Source organism: Onthophagus taurus, chromosome 7 (genome assembly GCF_036711975.1).
Source record: "Onthophagus taurus isolate NC chromosome 7, IU_Otau_3.0, whole genome shotgun sequence".
NCBI lineage: Eukaryota > Metazoa > Arthropoda > Insecta > Coleoptera > Scarabaeidae > Onthophagus > Onthophagus taurus.
In genome coordinates this window covers 29,660,227-29,685,353 of record NC_091972.1, presented here as the reverse complement: position 1 = coordinate 29,685,353, position 25,127 = coordinate 29,660,227, and the positions used below count along the sequence as shown (strand labels likewise).

Sequence of the window (25,127 nt, the reverse complement as noted above, 5' to 3'; positions counted from 1 at the left end):
GTATTATACTAACAAATTTGCTTAAATACAACCAATGGAATTTTTCAATTCTTGGATTATACAATTTGTTTTCTGAGAATTACTTTAAGTGCAGTGTGAGAGTAGACCACATGGTCCTTGCCCCACATGTTACTCAGTTGCCATTGTTACTATGGAAGCATCGCGAACGACGAAGGAATACGTGATAAGATATTGGGTAATTGAACGGTTCGAACGGAACTACCGGCATTGACATTAATACCCGTAATTGATTAAATTTTCAATGTCACGATGTATGGTATAACACGGAATGTACGGGGATTTTGATTTACTTTAAACCATTTTCAGTCTCTTGTACGATTTGGATCTCTTCAATAAATCATCAATTATTTTGAATCACATTTTTATAGTATTATATTGTACCATAAAGAAATATAAATAATATTAAGCTAACAGAGTCAGAATTATAAGAGTTATATACTTTATACCAAGTCCAACACATGAAAGCAAAAGTGTTCTCTCCAGGGTCATCTTAAATATTAGTAAATTAAATAAAAGTCAGGTTGTTTAGATGAATTATATTATTTTGTGTAATCGGTGCTATACAACGAGCTGTATTTCGATTATAAAATCTTCCTCAGGCACGACTGCAACCGAAAAAATTTAAATTAACTTAAAAACTAACAATAATTTACAGTCAAGGTATATTAAGAGGCTAAATTCCAAAGGAATATGCCTTTTATTACTATATGTTCATTCATCTTAGATAATAATTATTAACTTCTATATAAAAGAGAGAAGAATTAATTTAAAATTATACGAAATAAAATAAGCGGTTTTACCTGTTCTATTTAGCGTGGTCTTCAAGAAATTAACCAACAGAATATTTATTGACTCAGAAGCTAGAAAAAAATAAATCTACAATTATTGTACACTGAATTGATGAAAATTAAACAACTCAAAATTAACAAAAACGACGCTACATCAATAATCACAATCAATCATAAATTGTGTAAATGACCGTGACATTGAAAACTTGAAATTTTGAAGGTTAAGCAGACGTAAATGAAAGGGAACTAACATTAAAAGACAACAAAGAAAACTGCAAATTGTTCTTAAAACAATTGCAGATTTCATTAGTAGTAACTTTTTGGTATTTTCCTTATTGGAATGTATAAAAAACTCGTCGTATAGGTCAAGTTCCATGGATTTGTTAATATATTTTAGTAATCTTATGTTTTCAATGTATGCAGAGTGCTGGTGTTCTTTCAGATGTTTGAAGAAAGTGGAGGAATCCTTAGTAAGATGTTCTCGTGCTCTGATTAAAATTCCTGTCCGTCTGACCTGAATCTATGTTTATTATTTAAAAGTTGACCTGAGATTTTTTTGCCTGATTTAGACGCCGGTGTAATGTTATATTTTTCCGATTCCACAAAATAATATAATTCTAAAGAACCTGACTTTTATTTAATTTAATAAGTCCTTACTAATTTGCAATTATATTGTACCAAATCCCCTACCAGTGATAACAGAGCAAGCAATTACGTGACATAGGACTTGGTTCAAAATAATAGTTTCAATCAGTTACTGATTTCTCCTGTCAGTATAAGGAAAAATTTCAAGATTTTGTTCTCAAAAGGAATGTTTATCGACATATTTTTTAACACTAATTTTAATATTTCATTTAGAAGAGCAGGAAATCACATTTACAGCAGTCTACTGAAAATTTTAGACTAAATTATTACTGACTTTCCGGAATTAAAAAAAACTTGTCATTTGGTCTGATTCCTATATACTCCAGTATAAGAATAGCATTATATCTCTTGGACCGCACTATTTAATCAAAAATCATCCACAAATAGATTGGATACAAAAAAGATTCTTCAAACCGGGACGTGGTAACGCCACAGAAGTAGATGCTGTGTATAGTTTTCTAGAAAGAAAAATGCGTTTTACCGAAATTATTAGTCCAGTATTATTTACTGAGTTACCATTAGCACGTTTACAAAAAAGTTTCCTATAATCCAGATGAAACTATCAGATTTTTTGATTTTACTTACCATAAAGTCCCTTATTCATTATACATTAGATATAAAACTTCCTTCAATGGTATTGTGACAACCGTTAAAATGGATGTCATCGACATCAACACAATAATAAAATTAATATAATCTACTCAACACTACATCAATATGGTATATCCATGAAAAGTATCAGAAAAGAAGCCGAAATTAATTAATTCCGAATATTATATTCAAAAATTATAACTTTTGTGCCTCTGTAATTGTATCAGGATCATTATTACGCAGTTTGTCATTTATTCGCAAATTTAAATAAAAAGCATGAACAAATTTAATATTGAGGCATACTTTGAGGGTAAGGATTTGAAGGTGCGAGAGGGCGGGAAACGGAAAAGGGAAAAATTGAAATAAAAGGGGAAAGTGGTAGAGGAGATAAGGGAACCTGGGTTTTATCTGTCGAGCGCATAATGGAGTGGGGGGGGGGGGTTCATATTAGCTAGAGAGTTAGAAAGGCAAGCAAGTTATTAAGACAAATATGGAGCTGGGAGAAAAATATTTGGAAAAGATTTGTGTAGAAGGACAATAATGTTTGATGGATTGATAAGAGTATGGTAATGTATGGAGGTTGGCAGGAACACAAGATGATTTTAAAAGAGGTATTGGTGGTGGGTCTTGGGGTTGAGCAGGAAGACTCCGATATATATATACATAGTTAGAGAGGAGTTGAAGCTGGTAATGACGAGGGTGGAAGCAGGGAATGAGCTGGAGCAGAAAACCGACTTAAAGATTTTGGAAGAGTGTTGGAGGGAGGTTAAGACTGAGGTGGAGGAGTGTGGACAACAAGAAAGAAGAGAATATTATGTCATAGTAAGGTACTCAACAGAGGAAATGCAAAGAAGGAGTTGAAAATACTGTGGAAAGAATTGGTGTAGAGATAGAGATGTGAAAAAACAAGAATGTCATGCTCAAGTAAAAGACAGGACATACAATAATAAGTATAACATTTTAATGACAGAGGCAACACCAATGATGTTACTCTATGATGGGTTCCAAGTCACCAAGACATTGAGAGCAATGAAAACGACGACAAGCTGGCCAAAGAGACATCGAGAACGCCCTTTATTGGAGCCCAACCCGGTTGTGGGCTACAAAAAAGCCATATAAAATAGGTAATCAACAGTTGGGAGGCCTCAAAGCTAGCCTTACGCTGGAAAGAACTTCCAGGTCGGGCACAGACAGGCGAAGAGTATGATAACTTCTTCGCAAAACAAAACCAAAGAGGGTTTATACCTCAGCAAAGGGGATTTACGGTCGCCCCTAGGCTTCCTGACCGGCCATACGCCTCTAGAATACCACTTCTGCCATATTGGACAATCTGATGATCAAACTTGCCGACTTTGCAACGACGAGTCAGAGACTGCTGAACATGTACTGTGTGAATGCGTCGCCTAAAACACCAAATTTTCGGTAAACTTCGCCTGACACCGACTAGAGGAACAAAATCTTGGAGCAATATTAATGTAGGAGGGTTTAAGTTACAATAGATCTTATAGGTCGCGGTGACGAGAGGGGCCGCTCCCTTCAGCCCGGCTTGCTAGATACAAATTTTACGCATCACATACTACATCTAACGAGTGCAACCTTGACGAGATTTCTATAACCGATTTTCGAGATTTTTTACTACAGATTTTGTTCGAAGTGGAGGTTTACAGTGCTAATATTGTTACATGTTTCTTTTCCAAACCCGCATTGACAGTATTATTAAAACTCATTTTAAAATGATACTGAAACAAAATTAAGGAAGCAATTATCGTCTAATATAGGCACTAGGATAGTATTTCATATCCAAAAATAGCATAGTTATCGTCGTCGCTCCGTTCAAAAATTGCAAATTTCTACAGCCAGAAAACACGCTCACAAAGTTGCTAATCAATTACCATTAAAAACTAAATAACGTTTTCTGCATTCGGTGAAATTAAACTTCTTAAATGTTATAATTTCGATAAAGTCTTCAATACTGATTCCATCAACTTAAACAAGTATTATCATCAAGATACTGAGGAGTTCCTGTTAGTAATTTGTAATAGGACTAAATAGAAAGTTTTTCAGATATCCGATTTCTTCGGATATGTGTAAGTACATGTTTGTCTAGCAAATAGCTCTTCAAATTGAAAAAACTTCTTTAAAAAAGTTTTATTAGGGATCGGGTATCAGAAATGGAAGTGGAGAAATTCTTAGTATATTTGCGGCCGAGCATGACCTGGTGATAATGAACACATTTTGTAAGCTGCCAGACAAGTGGCTACACGCTTGGACATCCCACAGAGACAAATGTAGATAATATCTGCAGTAACCAGATAGACCAGATAGAGTATTTTGGTAAATCAAAGATATAGGAAGCTATAGAAGCTTCACAGTGTAAAAGGGTACCCAGGAGCCGATATATCAAAAAAAGCAAAATAACCAAAGTATAATCTCAGGAAACTTAGGAACGAAGCAGTAAAGTACCAAGTGGAGAAAGACATCCATGATAACTGCATACAGATTGAGGAAGAAGTCTCTGACAAAGAAGAACACTTACCAAAGAAGCAATGTATATCAAGAATGATGAAAGGAAAGACAAATAGTGGATGACAAAGGAATTCTTGTTGCTCATGGAAAAACGAAGGAAGCAAAGGATTAATGCACCAACATACAAAAGGATAAAGAACGACTTACAAAGAAAAGTTTATGAAGCCAAACGAAATGATTTAGATACAAAAATGCCATGAAATATGTGGATAGGGAAGAGGAACAATTTTTTTTGGACTTAAGAGGAGTTTCATCATCCGTTTAGACTGATTCTGGAGCTAGCATCATAACAGATGAAGCCAAAATCACCATGCATGTATTAAGAGAATAAAAAGTAGCGGGACTAGACGGATTGTACTCAGTATTCTTCAAGCTTCTTGACGACAGATCCATTAAATTCTTGACGGACTTATCTAATAACATCTATAATGCTGGAAACATTCCAAATGAATGGGTCATCTCTGAGTTCATACCGCTGCTAATGAAATAGGGAGGCATCAATATCAAAGTCGAACTATTTAGATGTAACTGACAGGATAGTGATGGAGCGAATTTAGAAGGATTTGGATCTTCGACATATTATGAGAAACAGATACTAATACCGCCTTTTGAGATCCGTCCTGTTAAGGAAAGTGTATGGTAGAAGAAATCTAGGAAAAAGAAATCTTGGCTTAAAAAGTTAAGGACATGTGTTTCAAAAGCTACTAGGGAATTATTCAGAACTATTATATTATTCAGAGATCAATAAAGTTATTATATCTAGTATGATCGCCAATATTCGAAACGAATAGATACCAGAAGAAGAAGATCAAATTGTTATACAGAAAATTCTTTACCAAATTTTTTTATTTATCTACAATCAAAATATACATATACAAGACTATACTTTTTTAAACCGTGCATACTATGTCAATAAAAATTTTTAGCCGTATCATCATGATGATAAGTTTGACGATGAGTTAAACTAAAATTACACTAGTTTACAAGTTTACAAAAAATAACGCAGAATGTTGTGCTGATTCTGAAACTGTCTTCAGTTTTTCTCCATCACGTCCAGTTTTTGAGATATACCCAAAAATGTGGAAAATCGTAAATTAAAAAACATAGTAACGGTTCATGTTCAGTATATTTTTTATTTTGTGTAGTGTGCTTCTGTAGCTATATGGACATGAAAGTAGAGATCCAGACGAACATTTTGAGGTATTGATGACATAAATTGGACTCTCCGTTATTTTGCTACAGCCTAAAACAACTCAACAAAATCAAATTTTTTGGCATTTTTCCCATTTTTTTATTAATTAATCGCACCATAACGAAAAAGAATTATATGTGAACAAAAAAGTTTGCTATTCTACCCTGTAGAACATTTAATTGTCTAAATTTCGAAGCATTGGACACCATTGTCGAACGTATTTTACCGGAGATATTGTTAATTTACGACAATCGTGCAAAATTTCATTTTTTGCCATTTTCACTGTATTGTTGAAACATTATTACGAACTTTTTTTTTAATAAAGAAGTATTTTAACGGTTCCAGGCACTAAGTATAAACATTAATTTCACTGAAATCAATATTATTTTACCTGTTCTAAATGCTGAACATTAAGCATATCAAATAATTAAAATTTATTGGCTGCCGTTGCTAGATGACATTTCTCCACTGTCACTTTTACTCTTATAACTTTTTTTTTACTCTTTTACTGGATTGTATTAATTGGTCAGAAGGATTTGGTTTTTTCACTAGTTTTTTCCATAGTTTCACTATGCGCACTCGGGTTTTTGGCTGATCTTACAAACGATACCAAACTTTTATTTGTCTTTTTATTTATATTGTCTAGGTTTATATTACAAATTATACTTTACTTATTGTTAGTATAGTGCGGGATATGATTACTTTTCGACAATTTTTTGTATATCTTTAGGTCCATTTCTCTGATAACACTCCAGAGATAATTTCCCATCATCCCTGCGTCCCAGTAACCTTGATAACGTCTTTCCAATGTCATTAAGTCTTGATAGAATCGCTCGCCTTGTTCGTCACTTTCCGCTCCAAGATTGCTTGTAAGAAAATCTAAGTGCGAATGGAGAAAATGGATTTTGAGCGACATATCTGCATTTATGGCTTCGTAATTGTGCAATAAGTTGGAAATTATTTCGCGATAATTCTCATCCTTATGGTTTCCTAAAAATCCATGGACGGTTTGTTTGAAGCTAATCCACCTAATCCGTTGCTTCTTTTGTTGTTAATGTTAACATGAATTCGTTGTCATTTATTAATTTTCATATTTGAGGGCCAACAAATATTCTTTTATATATTCTTTTGTTCAGCGTACGATAGTTGTGGAAAGGGCTGGGTGAGAGACTGCCTTGTAAGCCAGTAACCACAACAATTACCTGAAAATCATAGAAATGTAAGTTAATACTTAAAAAGGAGAAGTTAGTAAATTTCTTTATTGCGGCAATTACCTTTAAATCTGCACAAACTTTCCATGCAAATGCGTTATACTGAATTAGAGTCAAAACCTCTGATATGCGCACATATGTTTCTTTAACATTGACGCCATGAGCAAGTGGAATAGTTGGTAACGTGTTTCCATTATGAAGTAAAGCTGCTTTAACACTGTTTTTAAAGCTATCGATAAAAAGACGCCATTCACTTGGGTTATGATCTATTTTCAATTCATCCAACAGTCTGCACGTTATTACAATAACAAATACCTTGATCTTTCGTAAAAAATTGTACAAATGCTTCACCTCTGTTTCGATAAACAGTTACACGGGTTGTAAGGTGTAAATAATGTCATTGCTGTAAGCGGGGTGCCAATACCTCACTATCAATCTTCAACAACTTCAGATCTCTAGCTAAGTCACTTAGTTCTTTCTGTGACAGTTTATGGTTTATTTTGGCATCATAGTCGCTGCTAGATAACATATCTTCACTTAATTGCATTAATCGGTCAGGAGGATTTGATCTTGGTAAAGTTTCGCTGTGCGGAATCGGCTTTTTGGCTGATTTTATATTAGGATAAACCAAACTTTTCTTTGTTTCTTTTTGTTTATGCCGTCTGTCGGTTTATGTTACAGAAATAGCAATCGCAATGAACTGATATCTGTGACCATAACATTGGAATACCAAAATGTAAATGAGATATAGATTCGTTAGTTTAAGTTATACCGCAATTCGGACATACAAAGCTGGGTGTCCAGGGCTTGTCTAAATTCGTCAAAGCAAACCCAAAATATTGAGAATACGCCTGTTTTATAACAGTTCTAATTGGTTGTCCCGTCATACCAATAATGTATTGTCCGCAAATAAATCAGAACGAATCAGGATTGTTCTTGCATTCAAAACTTTTGCTGCTGCTAGCCATTATCAACAAAACTTTTACATCACTTTGCTATTTTCTTAAACGAAAGATCACTGAGGTGTCTCAAGAAGAACTAAATATTATGACAATATTTCAAAAAAGACTGTTTAGCAGAACAAGGTTCTAATATATAAAGAAGTGGAGTTATTAAAAAACACTTTTTCACAGAAAGTTATTGTCATTTTTTGTATTTCAAAAAATGAAATTTTGCACGATTGTCGTAAACTAACGATATCTCCGGTAAAATACATTCGGTCATGGTGTCCAATGCTTCGAAATTTAGAGAATTAACTGTTCTACAGGATAGAATAGCTAACTTTTTTGTTCATATATAATTCTTTTTCTTTACGGTGCGATTAAGTGTTAAAAAATGGGAAAAATACCAAAAAATTTGATTTTGTTGAGTTGTTTTAGGCTGTAGCAAAATAACGGAGAGTCCGATTTATGCCATCAATACCTCAAAATGTTCGTCTGGATCTCTACTTTCATGTCCATATAGCTACAGAAGCACACTATGCAAAATAAAAAATATACTGAACATGAACCGTTACTATGTTTTTTAATTTTTTAATTCTAAATTTTCCACATTTTTGGGGAAAACTCAAAAACTGGACGTGATGGAGAAAAACTGAAGACAGTTTCAGAATCAGCACAACATGCTACGTTATAAAAAAAACGCAGTCTTCGAGGAAAAAATTGATTAAAATTTGTAAACTAGTGTTATTGATATTAGTTAAATTTGCTCTTTCTATTTTGACGGATTTTCAATTCTATACTTGAATGCAATTTAATTACTATGAAACACACTTAATTCTCCTAAATAGTTCTTCAAGAACTTAACTATTCTTGTAAATAACTCTTTGGGTTTGTCGTAGTAGTAAATAAGTGATGTGTGCGTAGTAGATAATTAACCATTTTTAGATTTGTCGCACGTGAGAATCGTCTCGTAGAATTCCCAAGATGTATCACCTTTAAACAGGTCGTAGAATTGCAAATTTTTTTACGCGAATGCATACATTTTGATACGGTTTCCTCAATTCTAAACCACACGTACACAATAAATTAAAACTCCAACGGCGCGGCGCCGGCAACGCAACGAACAAACCAGAAACAGGAAAATTTATTAACATTAAATATGAAAAATTCGAGTGTTGCTAATTTACTTCAAGGTTGAACACCTCTTGTAAATTTTTGTTTTATTATAACGCCAACCACGAATTAAATTACTACATTTATCTTAATAAATGTTAATTTATAAAATTATGAAAATTTTTAAAAGACGTTTTTTCTTCCTTGCTTTGACTTTTATCTTTAATGAATATGGCAGGTAATATAAAGTGTAAATTAATAGTGGATCCAACGGTTTAGATAAGGTTAAAACTGCTACCAATTGAAAAAACAAACTGTTTACCTTGGAACTGGGCAACCTTCGTCTTCATGCTCAAGTGGAGTTACAGTTGATTGCATTTCAAACTTAGTAGTCCCATCGAAAATAACTTGTTATGTAACAGCGGAAGGTTTATTAATATAAAAAGACAATAATTATGCAAATAATCTATAAGTCAATAAATGAAGTCTTTGATTTATCGCTGTAGAATATTAATTTAGCCTTGAGAAGTATTTTAAAAGGTTATGGCAATTTTTGGCTTATTTATTAATTTAACAGGTAATAAATTATGAAATTTTAACAGGTTAAATAATTATGCTGATTTTTAGTAATTATTAATTTTTATTATCGTTTATGCTATTCTACTGTTAGTACTAAGAGCACTTTACTTAATTCTTTTCAACGTTTTACAAAGTATAATTATGTATTTTAAAATTATACAATTTATGACATATTCAAAGGAACAATTATATAATTATCATGAACATATTTATGCTTTAAAGAGTTAATAATTTAGTATAGTTTATTGTTGTATGTTGAGTACGATTTATTTTGTGTTAGTTTAGATGCGTAAATGTTAGATCCAATTTTTTACGAATTTCGAAGAGTTCTTAAGCAATTTTGTTAATAATAAATATAGTACCTCAATTTCGCCCCTAAATAAACAAACTTTTAGTGTATCCCAAGGAGTTAATTTAATATAGAGTTAACTGAATGAAAAATAGTAACCTTTAAAGATGTTAACATATAATGTGGGATAGCTGAAATTTATAACAAGACAAGTTAGTCTTTGATGAGAAAATTGATTCCAGGAGGGGAGTGTAATGTCTTTGTATATTAAGTAGGGTTAATGAAACAGTCTGTAGAAGATGAGAAATGTATCAATTTCAGTACAAAAAAATGTTTCTACGTTTTTAAGTATTTAAAGTCAAGAGTTGATAGTCTTAAAATTAGAAAATTAGTGATTCAAATTCCAAAATTCATAAATGACTTTATTTGGGTAGTAAATAATTTCTGAGGAAACAAAAATCGACCGACTACCCTCAATACATTGAGGAACTATGATTCTATTCCAACGACTTGAATGTACGTTAAATTACATTTGCTGAAAAGCTGGATGGTTTTAGGGAAAAACAAAGAGAACGATTCAAGGAATGCAAAGATGGTGGCTTCTTGAAGCATTCAAAAAGTACAAATGAATGTTTATTCATACAACTATCGTGTTATATAAGATTGTAATATGGAAACTGATATATTTTTTGGAAAAATGTCTGACCTTCGTGTATCAATAACTAAAAATCCTATTACAAAAGGTATATTAACTTCAAATTTGATGTAAATACATTTAGAAAGTTCATGCAACAAAGCCACAGTTTACGTTCCGAAATTTGGAAATTCGAGAAGGTCCTTCTTTGCAAACATGAAGACTAGTGGTGTAACGGATATTTGGCAACTATCCGGCCATTTTTTAAAATCCGGATAGGCTAGGGTTAAAATTAAAAACTTACTACTTAGTCTCCACCATTCACAGGAATTAGTATCTCGTTTAGGTGTTGGACACTGCAGGTAATAATCAAGTTCAACCCAATAGGACGTTTTTCGTTGAATACAACGTTATTTGTATCAGGCTTGTCATTAGCAACCTCATTGTAACAATTCCAATACGATATATAAAATGTCTTGTTGCAGTTTCGTCTAGTTTTTTTCTCTTCGCTTCTAATTCATTATCGCATTCATTACTAACAAAACTGTCGGTGTTATCACTTTCGATTATTAATTAAAGTATCCTCTTTTTAATGCAAAAAACCGTTTTGAAAAATCACGTTCAGTTCTTGAGACAAAAATTTTTGAAATGATCGACAATTTTTTCGAATTTTGCAATTTTCGCCGATTAAGTTTTAAATATTCGTATAAAATCCAGTTCTTGGAATATGAGTATGAACATTTCCCAAAGTGTTAATAAGAGTGTCCTCTTTCCAATGAACCAACACGTTTTGAAAAATAACTTTTAGTTTTTGAGAAAACAATATTTGAAGTTTTAATAACATTTTCGAGGTTGCAATTTTCATCGATAACTTTCAAAATTCGTTAGAAAATTCATTACTTGAAGGATCCTTGTGGAAATATCACTAATTATTAATTAAAGTATCCTCTTTTTAATGCAACAAGCCGTTTTGAAAAATCGCTTTTAGTTTTTGAAAAAAAAAAAAAAATTTTGAAATGATCGAAAATTTTTTCGAATTTTGCAATTTTCGCCGATTAAATTTTAATAATTCATATAAAATCCAGTTCTTGGAATATGAGTATGAACAGTTCCCAAAGTGTTAATAAGAGTGTCCTCTTTCCAATGAACCAACACGTTTTGAAAAATAACTTTTAGTTTTTGAGAAAACAATATTTGAAGTTTTGATAAAATTTTCGATGTTGCAATTTGCATCGATAACTTTCAAAATTCGCTATAAAACTAATTTCTTGAAGGATCCTTGTGGAAATATCACCAATTATTAATTATAGTATCCTCTTTTTAATGCAACAAGCCGTTTTGAAAAATCACTTTTAGTTCTTGAGAAATACATTTTTGAAATAATCGACAATTTTTTCGAATTTTGCAATTTTCGCCGATTAAGTTTTAAAAATTCGTATAAAATCCGTTTCTTGGAATATGAGTATGAAAATTTCCCAAAGTGTTAATACGAGTGTCCTCTTTCCAATGAACCAACACGTTTTGAAAAATAACTTTTAGTTTTTGAGAAAACAATATTTGAAGTTTTGATAAAATTTTCGATGTTGCAATTTGCATCGATAACTTTCAAAATTCGCTATAAATCTAATTTCTTGAAGGATCTTTGTGAAAATATCACCAATTTATTATTAATTAAAGTGTCCTCTTTTTAATGCAAAAAGCCGTTTTGAAGAATCACTTTTAGTTCTTGAGAAATAAATTTTTGAAATAATCGACAATTTTGTCGAATTTTGCAATTTTCGCCGATTAAATTTTAAAAATTCGTATAAAATCCATTTCTTGGAATATGAGTATGAAAATTTCCCAAAGTGTTAATAAAAGTGTCTTCTTTCCAATGAACCAACACGTTTTGAAAAATAACTTTTAGTTTTTGAGAAAACAATATTTAAAGTTATGATAAAATTTTCGAGGTTACATTTTTCATCGATAACATTCAAAATTCACTATAAAATTCATTTCTTGAAGGATCCTTGGGGAAATATCACCAATTATTAATTAAAGTATCATCTTTTTAATGCAACAAGCCGTTTTGAAAAATCGTTTTTAGTTTTTGAGAAAAAATTTTTGAAATGATCGACAATTTTTGCGAATTTTGCAATTTTCGCTGATTAAGTTTTAAAAATTCGTATAAAATCCAGTTCTTGGAATCTGAGTATGAAAATTTCCCAAAGTGTTAATACAAGTGTCCTCTTTCCAATGAACCAACACGTTTTGAAAGATAACTTTTAGTTTTTGAGAAAACAATATTTGAAGTTTTGATAAAATTTTTGATGTTGCAATTTTCATCGATAACTTGCAAAATTCACTATAAAATTCATTTCTTGAAGGATCCTTGGGGAAATATTACCAATTATTAATTAAAGTATCCTCTTTTTAACGCAACAAGCCGTTTTGAAAAATCGTTTTTAGTTTTTGAGAAAAAAATTTTTGAAATGATCGGCAATTTTTGCAAATTTTGCAATTTTCGCTGATTAAGTTTTAAAAATTCGTATAAAATCCAGTTCTTGGAATATGAGTATGAAAATTTCCCAAAGTGTTAATACGAGTGTCCTCTTTTCAATGAACCAACACGTTTTGAAAAATAACTTTTAGTTTTTGAGAAAACAATATTTGAAGTTTTGATAAAATTTTCGACGTTGCAATTTGCATCGATAACTTTCAAAATTCGCTATAAAACTAATTTCTTGAAGGATCCTTGTGGAAATATCACCAATTGTTAATTAAAGTATCCTCTTTTTAATGCAACAAGCCGTTTTGACAAGTCGCTTTTAGTTCTAGAGAAAAAAATTTTTGAAATAGTCGACAATTTTTTCGAATTTTGCAATTTCCGCCGACTAAGTTTTAAAAATTCGTATAAAATCCATTTCGTGGAATATGAGTATGAAAATTTCCCATAGTGTTAATAAGAGTGTCCTCTTTCCAATGAACCAACACGTTTTGAAAGATAACTTTTAGTTTTTGAGGAAACAATATTTAAAGTTTTGATAAAATTTTTGATGTTGCAATTTTCATCAATAATTTTCAAAATTCGCTATAAAATTTATTTCTTGAAGAATCTTTGTGGAAATATCGCCAACTATTAATTAAAGTATCCTCTTTTTAGAGTTAAGAGAAAATTCAGAAAGTATAACCATAATGGCCGGATATCCGGCCGAAAGGGATGTCGAATATCCGGTATCCGGCTTTTCGGAAAATCACAATCCGTTCCATCATTAATGAAGACCAATGTTCGAAAACGCTGTTTCAACGTTTTATGGGCATGCCTAACGTATGCAACTGTCTAATTTTAAAGTACTTTCAACTTTTGCTTTGATTATGCCTTTTCGAAAAATCTTGTGGTTTCTATAATGAACGCTATTCACTTTCTACAGGTGTCTCACGTAACTGGTTCGTTAGAACTTTTTAAGGTTCCACTATTCGTAGTGGTTTGAAATTTTGGTAGCATGGGTTGTTCATTCTAAACTTTCGATCTAAAATATTTTCAAGATGGCCACCCCTTCCGGTCTACCGGAAGTAGTCCACAGCTTCGTTATTTTAAATGGAATGCTATAGTTTTTATTACACCTTTCAATAATACGTAAAAAAATATGTTGACTTTGATAAATGTTGTTGGTACCTAGCGTTTTTTGTTATCGAGTTATTTTGATTTTAAGTGTTTTTTGACAAATTTCACCATGGTCTTTAAAAGCCCATATCTCAGCTAACGATCATTCAAAAAAGCTCTGCATTGGCACGACTACTCTACAGATGCTGCCAAATAGATTGTCATTTGTTGTATTAGAGAATCTTATACAGGATGGTCAAAAATTGAATTACCGTTTCTCAATATTCAATTGCGAGAAAGTCGAAAATTTTAAATGGAACACCCCATATTTCTTTACCCTATCAGAAAGGGAATTTAATTCTCTACAAATTATCTATAAACATTCCTATACCTATTTGTGTAGTTTCCCTGATATTGGGAAATTAAGCACGAAATGCGGGAGAACGTTATTTTTTAATAATTTTTAATAATTTTTTTATTTTTTTTAATGAACGTTAACTGAGATATGGGCTTTTAAAGAGCATGGTGAAATTTGTCAAAAAACACTTAAAATCAAAATAACTCGATAACAAAAAACGCTAGGTACCAACAACTTTTATCAAAGTCAACATATTTTTTTATGTATAATTGAAAGGTGTAATAAAAACTATAGCATTTCATTTAAAATAACGAAGTTGTGGTCTACTTCCGGTAGACCGGAAGTGGTGGTATTTTAAATTGAAAGTTTAGAATGAACAACTCATGCTATCAAAATTTCAAACCTCTACGAATAGTGGAACCTAAAAAAGTTCTAACGAACCAGTTACGTGAGACATCCTGTATATTAAAAGAACATTGTAAATGTAAAGCATTGATGTCCATAAATGAGTATTGATCACATATGTACTAATCTAATCATTTAAATGAAGCTGACACGTTGTAGTAGTTTTTGAGATCTTCAAAACTGTAATCAGATTCATAATTAGAAATATTTCCCAGCTATTTGCTAAGGTATATATTTCTAGTTTTATGAATGATCAATACTAAATATGGTACAGTTAATGATGTAATTTCGCATGGTTTGATGTAGGTGTATTCTCTTGGTGCCATGTTCTATATCCTACCCATTCTCAGTATCAATGCTTTCACTTAAACAGCGTCTTTGATATCTTTGATTTTACTTTGATATTTTTTAGTGTTAAATAAAATTGAATGTTAACCATTTTGCAATGATTTTAATGTGGGAATATGTAGAAGTAAGCAAAATTAAAGAGTTTTACATAAGATGTTTGACTCAAATTTACCAATGAGATAAAATTATTCAATTTTATTCCATTTCTTGATAACTTTGAGTACCCAGATTTATCAATTTATTATCAAAATGTATCGGTCCCTTCACTTCTTATGTGTCAATGTGAGTAGTCAAAACATTTTTTTCTCTCCAATGACGTTACAGCCCAAATTCAGCGTTGGTCTTCTTTATCTTTTGCCTCCAATACTGAGGCTCCAACACGTTGATGAGTCGTTGTGTGTCGTTTTTGTGGCCTCTCTCTTGGTCTCTGACTAATTCGTGCTACATGACCAACCCATTGCAGTCTTTTCAACCTGACGAATTCTGAGATAGGGGCTTCCTTGAACAGATCGATAAGTTCTACGTTGTATCTTTATTGGATCAAAAATTTTCCTGAGTATTTTTCTTTCAAATACTTCCAGCTTATTTTTTTGCGAATTCTGTTATAATCCATGTCTCGCATCCATATCACAGTCGGTGGGATGTTTTTTCTTCTCTCTATAGTTTGGAAAATAATGAATGCAGTTCACTAATTATGTGTTCGCCCCCTAGCTTGTACAACTCTGGGAGGAGGTTATCAATACTAGGCATCTGGTTCTTTATTTATGCGTTAATACTTTGTTTAATCTCCACTTTGTTATAGAACTCTGTGGGAAAATAATGTTCGGACAATGTAATTATATTTTTATTTAAACATATTGCAAGATATCTTTGTTGCAACCAGTGGTGACAACTCACTGTTTAATGCGTAAAATTATCATCTTTTGAAAAGAATATATCAACATGTCGAAAGTGCTATTTCTTAACAAAAAAACCAGTCCTAATGAAATCTCAAAAAAAAAAAAATAATGAGAAATCCACCGAAAAAATTAAGCAACAATAATTTTTTTAAATAACTTTTCTTTTCATTTTTAAACCTCGTCTCAGTTGTTAAACACACCAACTGTCGCTTATGCAATAACGAAAGGAGGAGGACTCGATAAAACCGCGCCATTCAAAAGCGTTGTCGTGAAAAAGGCACCTCTATTGCAAAACGATCGTATTGCACTATACTTTAACTTTAAAATACCGAACGGCGAGAGTGATTAAGAAACGTAAATAATGTAAGGCGACAACGACTGATGATAAAAAAAATATACATAAATAAATATGCATTCTTTAAATGTCGGCTTTTAAATACCTTAAATGTACGGTTCGATTCAATTGAGCAATAAGTAGTTTTTACCAATCGTTTCTTATATTTGGGTTAATTGGTCAACCGAGTGGTTTTCTAAGAGTTTTGCACGGTTTTAACTCAATTCTTGTAAATCGTTTCGTAACTTGTTATATAAATAATATTTTATCTAGTTTTTTTTTTATTTTTCATTTCGTTGAAAAATTCAGATTTTGGTGTTGACCACAAGATAAATTTGATAATTGTTTAATGACTTCACACTTACTTTAAATAATTACTGTTTAACGATTAAATAATTTTCCGTTTGTGATAATAAAATTGTATTTATTTTAATATTTATTTTCTTTTTGTTTAAGATATGAAATGCAGCGTTTCAAGTCAAGTAAAATATTGTATATATGCTTACTGGGGTGTGAGCATTCAAGAACTTCATGTTTGCCTTTGGAAATCCTGGTCGATACTTCGTGAAGCTTTTTGTACGGGAGATTTTTTAAAAGGAAGTTATAAACAATTTGGGGTTGAAATTAAGTTCGTGTAATGTTAATATTTTATAAGGAAATATTTAATTATTTATATTTTTAGAAAAAATCCTCATGCAGATGAAATGATATCCTTAAGTTTACCAGCCCAACAGATGGATTTGGGCCCACCTCCAAGGTTGTATTATCCTTTAGTAATATTTTTGGTTCGCAATGATAAAGAAAATGATATTCATCCCGATGAAACTGTATGAATTTTTTGGCTCTAATTATTTTAAAATGAAGATAATAATTCTGTGAACAATCTATTTTAGGTTGCTTTAATTAACGTCGTTCATATTAAGGATTCTGTTTGTACGTTGCCTACAAGTATTTTAGCGCAGTATTTAAAACAAGCTAATGGACAATTATCTTGTTTGAAGGTAATAATTTAATATATGTTTATTAATATAGGTATTCAACAGTCGGTTCATTATGTGAAATTTAAAAGGGAATTAGGTGAAATATTCTTTATTGAATTGCTTTTATTCATTTTCATATATTGCTGGTAAACTAAAGTAACCTCATTTAATTGCGTTCAGTTACAGGAAATCATATTTATGGAAAACACTTTCACTATAAAGTCATAAAACTACAAAATAAAATCGAATTCTCGATGAATTTCAAACACAAAATGTACAAAAAGCAATATAAAAGTTAATAAGGACAGATATGCCAAAATTTCAGTAGGTCAATTCAACAGAAATTAGTGCTTATGGCATTTATTTTCCTTAAAATTTGACCTTATTTAAAATAATTTTGCAAAGTTATCAGATTAAAATTTAATAGAAAAGACGATATCGCTTCTAGGCTGTTGCTTCACATTTCTAAGCTGAAAAACTTCAATACTATTAGGTTCAGGTTGCTCGCCAAACTATTGTTAGTGTATGTACAGGGTGGTTCAAATTCGATGTCTGGATAGGCTAACTCGGAAACTATAAGAGTTAGAAAAAAAGTAGCTTACATATCATGATCTCGTTTTTCGAGAAACTGCTAATGCCGAAAACCTCATAGCGCTATCATATTTGTTTTTCCGCTAGAGGCCAAAATTGAAAATATCGTGAAACCCGCAAATGTAATTATCTTGGTTATTATTATAGGTGGAGTATTATAACTAAGACATTATATGGACACTTTTTTACAGAGAATTTGATGACGTAGTCAAAAAAATTTTGTCGGTTTTAGATTTTGAGATATTATCACAATTTTCGTTTTTTTAAATGGAAACAACCACTGATTATTCGCTTAATAAATTCGTTATTTTTTTCTGATTACAAAAATATAGGGTTTGACAGGTCTATTTCTTATTGTTTTAGAATAAAACTAAGAATAAACTTTTCTTTTAGTGTCGTCGAAGAAATTAAATTTACAGTTTCTTGTAAATTACGGTTCTATAACTAAAAATTAAAAAAACATATTTCTGATATTTGAAACAAATATATTTGTTGAACTGTTTAATTTATATATGTTTTACACAAAAGTTGGAATAGATTGACGTTATTTCACATTCTTTATTACGATTTAATATTATTTTTAATGACCTAATAAATTATCGATAGATGGCGCTCATGTTTTTTTTTTTAATTCAAATAAACAGCAACATTTGTTTGTATTCAAAAATTTTCTGAAGTGTCACTTTAAAAATCCTGTTTTTAAGATCAATTACGAAAATTTTGAAAAGTTTGACATGTTAGAATGTTACATATTAAAAAATTATTTGTTTTTAAATACCAGAAGTTATCTTCGTATTTAATTGTTAACTTTTTAGATTTTACCTACCGCCCCGTAACTTACAGGAAACTGTAAATTTAATTTCCTCGACGACACTAGATGGAAATTCTATAAAAAAAGTTTATTTTTAGCTTTATTCTAAAACAATAAGAAATAGACCTGTCGAACCCTATATTTTTGTTATCCGAAAAAAATAACTAATTTAATAAGCGAATAATCAGTGGTTGTTTCCATTTAAAAAAACGAAAATTCTCATGATATCTCAAATTCTAAAACCGAAAAATTTTTTTTGACTATGTCATGAAATTCTCTGTAAAAAAGTGTCCATATAATGTCGTAATTATAATACTCCACCTATAATAATAACCAAGATAATTGCACTTATTGGTTTTACGATATTTTCAATTTTGGCCTCTAGGGGAAAAACAAAAGACGATAGCGCTATGAGGTTTTCGGCATTAGCAGTTTCTCGAAAAACGAGATCATGACATGTAAGCTACTTTTTTTCTAACTCTTATAGTTTCCGAGTTAGCCTATCCAGACATCGAATTTGAACCACCCTGTACAGGGATGGTACAGGGATGCTGTATAGACATCGAATTTGAACCACCCGGTTTTTCGAGAAACTGCTAATGCCGTAAACCTCAAAGCGTTATCGTCTTTGGTTTTTCCCCTAGAGGCCAAAATTGAAAATATCGTAAAACCAACAAATGCAATTATCTTTGTTATTATTATAGGTGGAGTATTATAACTAAGACATTATATGGACACTTTTTTACAGAGAATATCATGATGTAGTCAACAAAAAATTTCGGTTTTAGATTTTGAGATATAACAATTTTCGTTTTTTTAAATGGAAACAAGCACTGATTATTCGCTTATTAAATTCGTTATTTTTTTCTGATTACAAAAATATAGGGTTTGATCGGTCTATTTCTTATTGTTTTAGAATAAAGCTAAAAATAAACTTTTTTTTAGTGTCGTCAAAGAAATTAAATTTACAGTTTCCTGCAAATTACAACTAAAAAATTTAAAAAATATATTTCTGATATTTGAAACAAATACATTTGTTGAACTATTTAATTTATATTTGTTTTACACAAAAGTTGAAATACATTGCATTATTTCACATTTTATTAATATTATTATTATTGTTATTAAATGACTTAATAAATTATTGATAGATGGCGCTCATATTTATATATTTTTAAAGTCCCTAGATTTACAAAGTACCGCGGTTCCTGAAGCCTGTTTTCAAGCTAAAATGGCGGTTTGACAGCTTGTCACTGCATCTCACCATTTATTTACAAAAATATTGCCGTCTTGATGCCTTTGGAGTTGCAAAAATGGCACTACGAAGTACTTTCGACTCTTCATAGTACCACGAGAAAAAATGAACGGGAATTTGGCGTAATGTTATCAATAGAACGATATAGTTTTAAATTTCCCGCTTGACTTTCGAGCCAAAATGGCGTCAAACCGCGGTACTTTGTAAATCTAGGGACTTTATTTTTTTTAATTCAAATAAACATAGCTACATTTGTTTGTATTCAAAAATTTTCTGAAGTGTCAAATTGAAAATCCTGTTTTTTAAGATGAATTACGAAAATTAATAAAAGTTTAACATATTAGAATATTACATATTAGAAAATAAAGTAAATTTTATATAAATTTTTAGTAGAATAATTTTTAGTTATAGTACCGTAATTTACAGGAAACTGTAAATTTAATTTCTTTGACGACACTAAAAAAAAGTTTATTTTTAGCATTCTAAAATATCTATATATTCTGTCTATATGATAATAATGATAGCTAACTGATTTTTTTTATTTAAGCAATAATTTTTGAGTTGAACTTGTAATTTTTCCAATGGAAACCATAATTGGCCAAGACTTTATAAAGAAGGCCTTTTCTCAACGATTCTACCACTTGATATGGATATTTTTATTAATAAATAAATTATAGCCATTTATTCTTTTAATTGGAAAACTGTTTAGGCAGTATGCTATGGAAACAATTATTGATAGATACGTTTGGTTATGACAGCTTAAGGCAAACGTATGTTTCGTTTAGTTTCTAATTAACGTTGATTGAGGTTTTGTAAATTATAATCAATATGAATTTTCTAATCAATAAAAGCGTGATATCATTGAGTGTTACATTTTATGCTATAAAAATGCTATACAAGCTGCAGAAAAGTATTTTGATCGTCGCCAGCCTTCTCTACCTACTTTGAAGAGGCTGATAATTTGGGCGAGTATGGTTCTTAATGTAAACCAACTAAAGACACAAGACAGAAGTAAATGTATTAGCACGAATCCAGCAAGATGCATCGGTTTCAACACAAGTTGCATCTAAAGCAGGCACGTCACAACGTACTGTCGTAAGAGAACTAAAAAAGCATAGATTTCATGCATATAAAATGGCAGTTTCACAAACACTACCCCCAGATGACTACAATAAGCGTGTAGAATATTGTACGTGGTTTATTAACATGTGTGAAGCTGATCATACCTTAGATTAAAGTTTTGTGGACTGATGAAACACAATTTACAAAATGCGGCCTGTTTAATAGACATAATCAACATTTATGCATGTAGAAAAATCCGCACCATGTTCAACAGAGGAGACCTCAAGTTAAGTTTGGATTTAATGTTTGGTGCGGTGTCATTTGTTCAAGAATTCTTGGTCCGTACATTTTTTATGATACTTTAAACAGAGATCGTTATCTTCACTTTCTACAGAACGAGTTCGATAATATGTTGGATAAATTGCTCGTGCAGACACGTCATTTGCTTAAATGGCTTCAACACGATGGGGCACCACTACTTAATAAGCTAGCGGTACAAAATCATGGAAAGTTACGTTTGCAAACGTATCTATCAATTGTTTCCATAGCATACTACCTGAACAGTTTGCAAATTAAAAGAATAAATGACTATAATTTATTTATTAATAAAAATAGCCGTATCAAGTGGTATATCATTAGAATCGTTGAGAAAAGGCTTTCTTTATAAAGTCTTGGCCAACTATGGTTTCCATTAGAAAAATTACAAGTTTGTGTCAACTCAAAAATTATTGCTTAAATAAAAAAATCAGTTAGACTGCTTTGTTAAACATGTAATACCCTACAAATTTTTTCTTTACACATTTTTCTAAAATCAATTAAAGCGGAGCCATAGGTATCTGATGATATAACCAAAAAAACGGTTTTTTCAAGATATCTAGTTAGCCATGCATTTCACCCAAAAAAAAACAAAAAGCTCATTCAATTGAGTTCATGAAACTGCAATTCTTTCCCTATTTAATCGTCTCTCTATCTCCGCTAGTTTTCGAGATCTCCATACTAAACATGGAAAAAAACTCACCTTGTATATTTCAAATTATTTTCAATAGTTTTATTTATTACAGAAATACGACGCTCGGTAGTATGGCGTGATGTTGAAATTTGAGTAATCAGTTTCTGCAATTTTTCATTCGTTTTTTTAATAAGTTCTCCTTCAACATACGGGCATTTTTCACGGGCAATATTCCAAGATATAATAAAACTAGCTTCAATTTTCCTGTTATCTTGATTTATCATAAGTCCCATCTGTTTCGTGCCTGCTTCCATTTTTCATTCTCACAAATTTGCCAGGGAATCAATGTTTATTCCTGTTCATGCTGCTAAAGGCCTTCTTCAAATCAAGGAATAGGCAATGTATGTCTATGTTATGAAAATTGTTTATAATATAGCCACCAGACGGACGGCTAACCTCACCTAAAACACACATCCTTCATCCAAGTTTAGAGACGGCAATTACAGCTGTGATCTTCTTTCTCAACATGAATATTTTCTAATATCAATACTTTATTAGAAACGTTTCTGATATTAAAAAACACACTATCTCAATCACGAGCTATAGCAGAAGAATAATATGATTCTAAGATATTTTTTTCTCTCTAATTACAGCATAAAGTTTTTTGTTAGAAATCTATTCATGGTCTCTATACTATCTTGATCTATTGTCTGAGAAATACATGTACAACATTTGGAAGAAAATATGCTACGAATGTGCTTCCATCGTCTGTGTTCAGGGCTTCAGAATATGGGTTGAATATGACAGTTTCTTAATTGTAATAGTCTGTGAGCAATTTCAAGGTATATACATTTCTAATTGCACTGAGATTTTTATATTTCCAAACAACAATGAACCTGAGTATATGAGTTCCTGCTGAATTATCGCGAGGTAATAATGTTAGATTCTTTGTGATTTTGATCCCTGAAAAAAATGTTTTAGAGTATAATGAGTTACACTTCTTCTTTTTTGTAGAAGCCACAGAGGCTTGTTATAGTCATTCTGCTTGCAATTTTTGTGATGCTGGTTTTCAACCTTTGGCAATCCTTGGCAGTCTATTCCTTTACATTCGTAAAACGAGCTCGTTCCATAGTCTCCTGCGTGCACTCATCCATCTTCTGTCTCGCATTCTTCACGAATTTTTTTTCTTCTCTTATAAAAATAGTGTTTTTTGTGATTACTCTCAAAATCGCTTTTTTGCTATTTTTTTTTTCTTTTTTGTATATTCTCCGTTTAGTGTTGATTCTCCAGTTGGTAGTTCTTAGTAGTACCCCTATTTTGTTTTTCATTTATTCTTTTCGACATACCATTGAGTCATTCTGTTTCAAAGTGTTTAAAATACTAAATCATCTTTTGTAATTCAATAAAATGTGATCTACTTGTTAGAATGTTGTAAATCAAATTAATCTTTTTACTGATAAAATCTAATTTACGATGATAACTTTTAATTTCTTTGATTATAAATTTCGGAGTATGCATTTTGAGTGTGAAATTGTTTAAATAGTGCAATAATATCAAGAAGTAGTCTTAATGGAGTTTCTTTGGTATTTCTATTGAAATTAACTAGTTAAACTATTAAATAGAAAAAAATATATAAATTGACACTTAGTTATTAAATGAAAAATTTCATCTTTAGATTGCAACTTAAGATAAAATCGCCATTTCTAATTATTATTTCTTTGCAGCCATCTCTAAGAATCAATTAAAACGAATATTTTATCTAATCAATTCTTATAGTGGGCCGATTATTTAAATACTTTTATTGAGATTTTCTACTATTAATTAATGTTATTTTTAGCAATTATATTTAGCAACGGGAAATCCAACTGGTTACGAAGATAATAATCAAATTCCATTGGCAGTTGCTGAACCTGTTCATGGAAGTCCGGGAAAAACGTTAGTTTGTCCTACAAATGGTGATACAGCGGGCATGTGGAATACTTCAGGTGAACAACTTTGCGTGGTGTGTCAATATTTTCCATTATCGAGAGCTTTACTACCATGCAGGTATTATTTTTTAATTTTATATATTTTTATTAATAAAATTTGATTATTTTTTTTTTAAAGACACACTTGTATATGTGCAAGTTGTTTCGATAAATTAGATCGTTGTCCGATGTGTAGAGGGCCAATAAAGAGTTACTTTTGTATAAGAGGAGAAGAATACATGCCAATAGAGCCAAACACTAAAGGACAACCTGTTAGACATTCATCTCTGTACTATAATTGGCTGGATGCTCTAAATGAACGACTCATAGATTTTTTAGGGTTTCAACGATGATAAATTGATTGTTTTCTTTAAAACATCAAAGGCAAAACAAAAATATTGCGTCCTATCCGAAATCCCAACGTTAAAATGAATATAATTTCCTCAAATGATGAAAAAAGATAATATTTTATTTTAATATTAGTTGGGTTTTATCATCACTATCCCTGTTTAATTATTATATTTGTACTATAAGATTATTAACAGCAAAATTTTAGTTTTTTGTTTCAATAGGTTTAAAGATTAAAATAAATATTAAGAGTATTGATTAGTAATTTATCTGACATATGTCTGTGATAATCTAGATGATGACGTTTATGTAAATAAATGTAATTTATATGCAAATTAGTTTTTATCATGTCAAAATAACTTCGAATCAATTTCCTGTCTGATCCCATTAATTCCACATTGCAACCACTATAACATTTTTGAAAATGATATTAATAAAATTATAATGTAGTGGTTATTTCATATATTTACCCCAATGTTCTCATATACAAGAGCGGCATAAAAATCAAAATGCGCCCCAGCAAAGATGAATTAATTTTAGGGGTTATTGTACAGCAATAATATCTTTTATTTATATTATCCATGTTGCAAGTTTTAAATTTAATAATAGGCATCTACATTTTTTTTTACTTATAAAAGGTCGTGTTGGATGAAGCCATTAACTTCTCACTCATAATTATTCAATTTATTATATTGCCCTGGTATGAT

At 31.0% G+C, this 25,127-nt stretch overlaps 1 protein-coding gene across 1 annotated transcript in view; it reads left to right on the top strand.

Annotated features, from left to right (window-relative positions):
• Positions 1-24,755, top strand: part of LOC111420161 (cell growth regulator with RING finger domain protein 1-like) — a 78,565-nt gene extending 53,810 nt beyond the window's left edge. The window contains exons 3-7 of the mRNA XM_071197253.1: positions 16,914-17,085; positions 17,140-17,284; positions 17,351-17,458; positions 23,943-24,151; positions 24,212-24,755. Of these exons, the coding sequence (XP_071053354.1) occupies positions 16,914-17,085; positions 17,140-17,284; positions 17,351-17,458; positions 23,943-24,151; positions 24,212-24,425 (848 nt within the window). The 3' untranslated portion in view covers positions 24,426-24,755. The remainder of the gene's footprint in view (positions 1-16,913; positions 17,086-17,139; positions 17,285-17,350; positions 17,459-23,942; positions 24,152-24,211) is intronic.
• Positions 24,756-25,127: the final 372 nt, after the last annotated feature.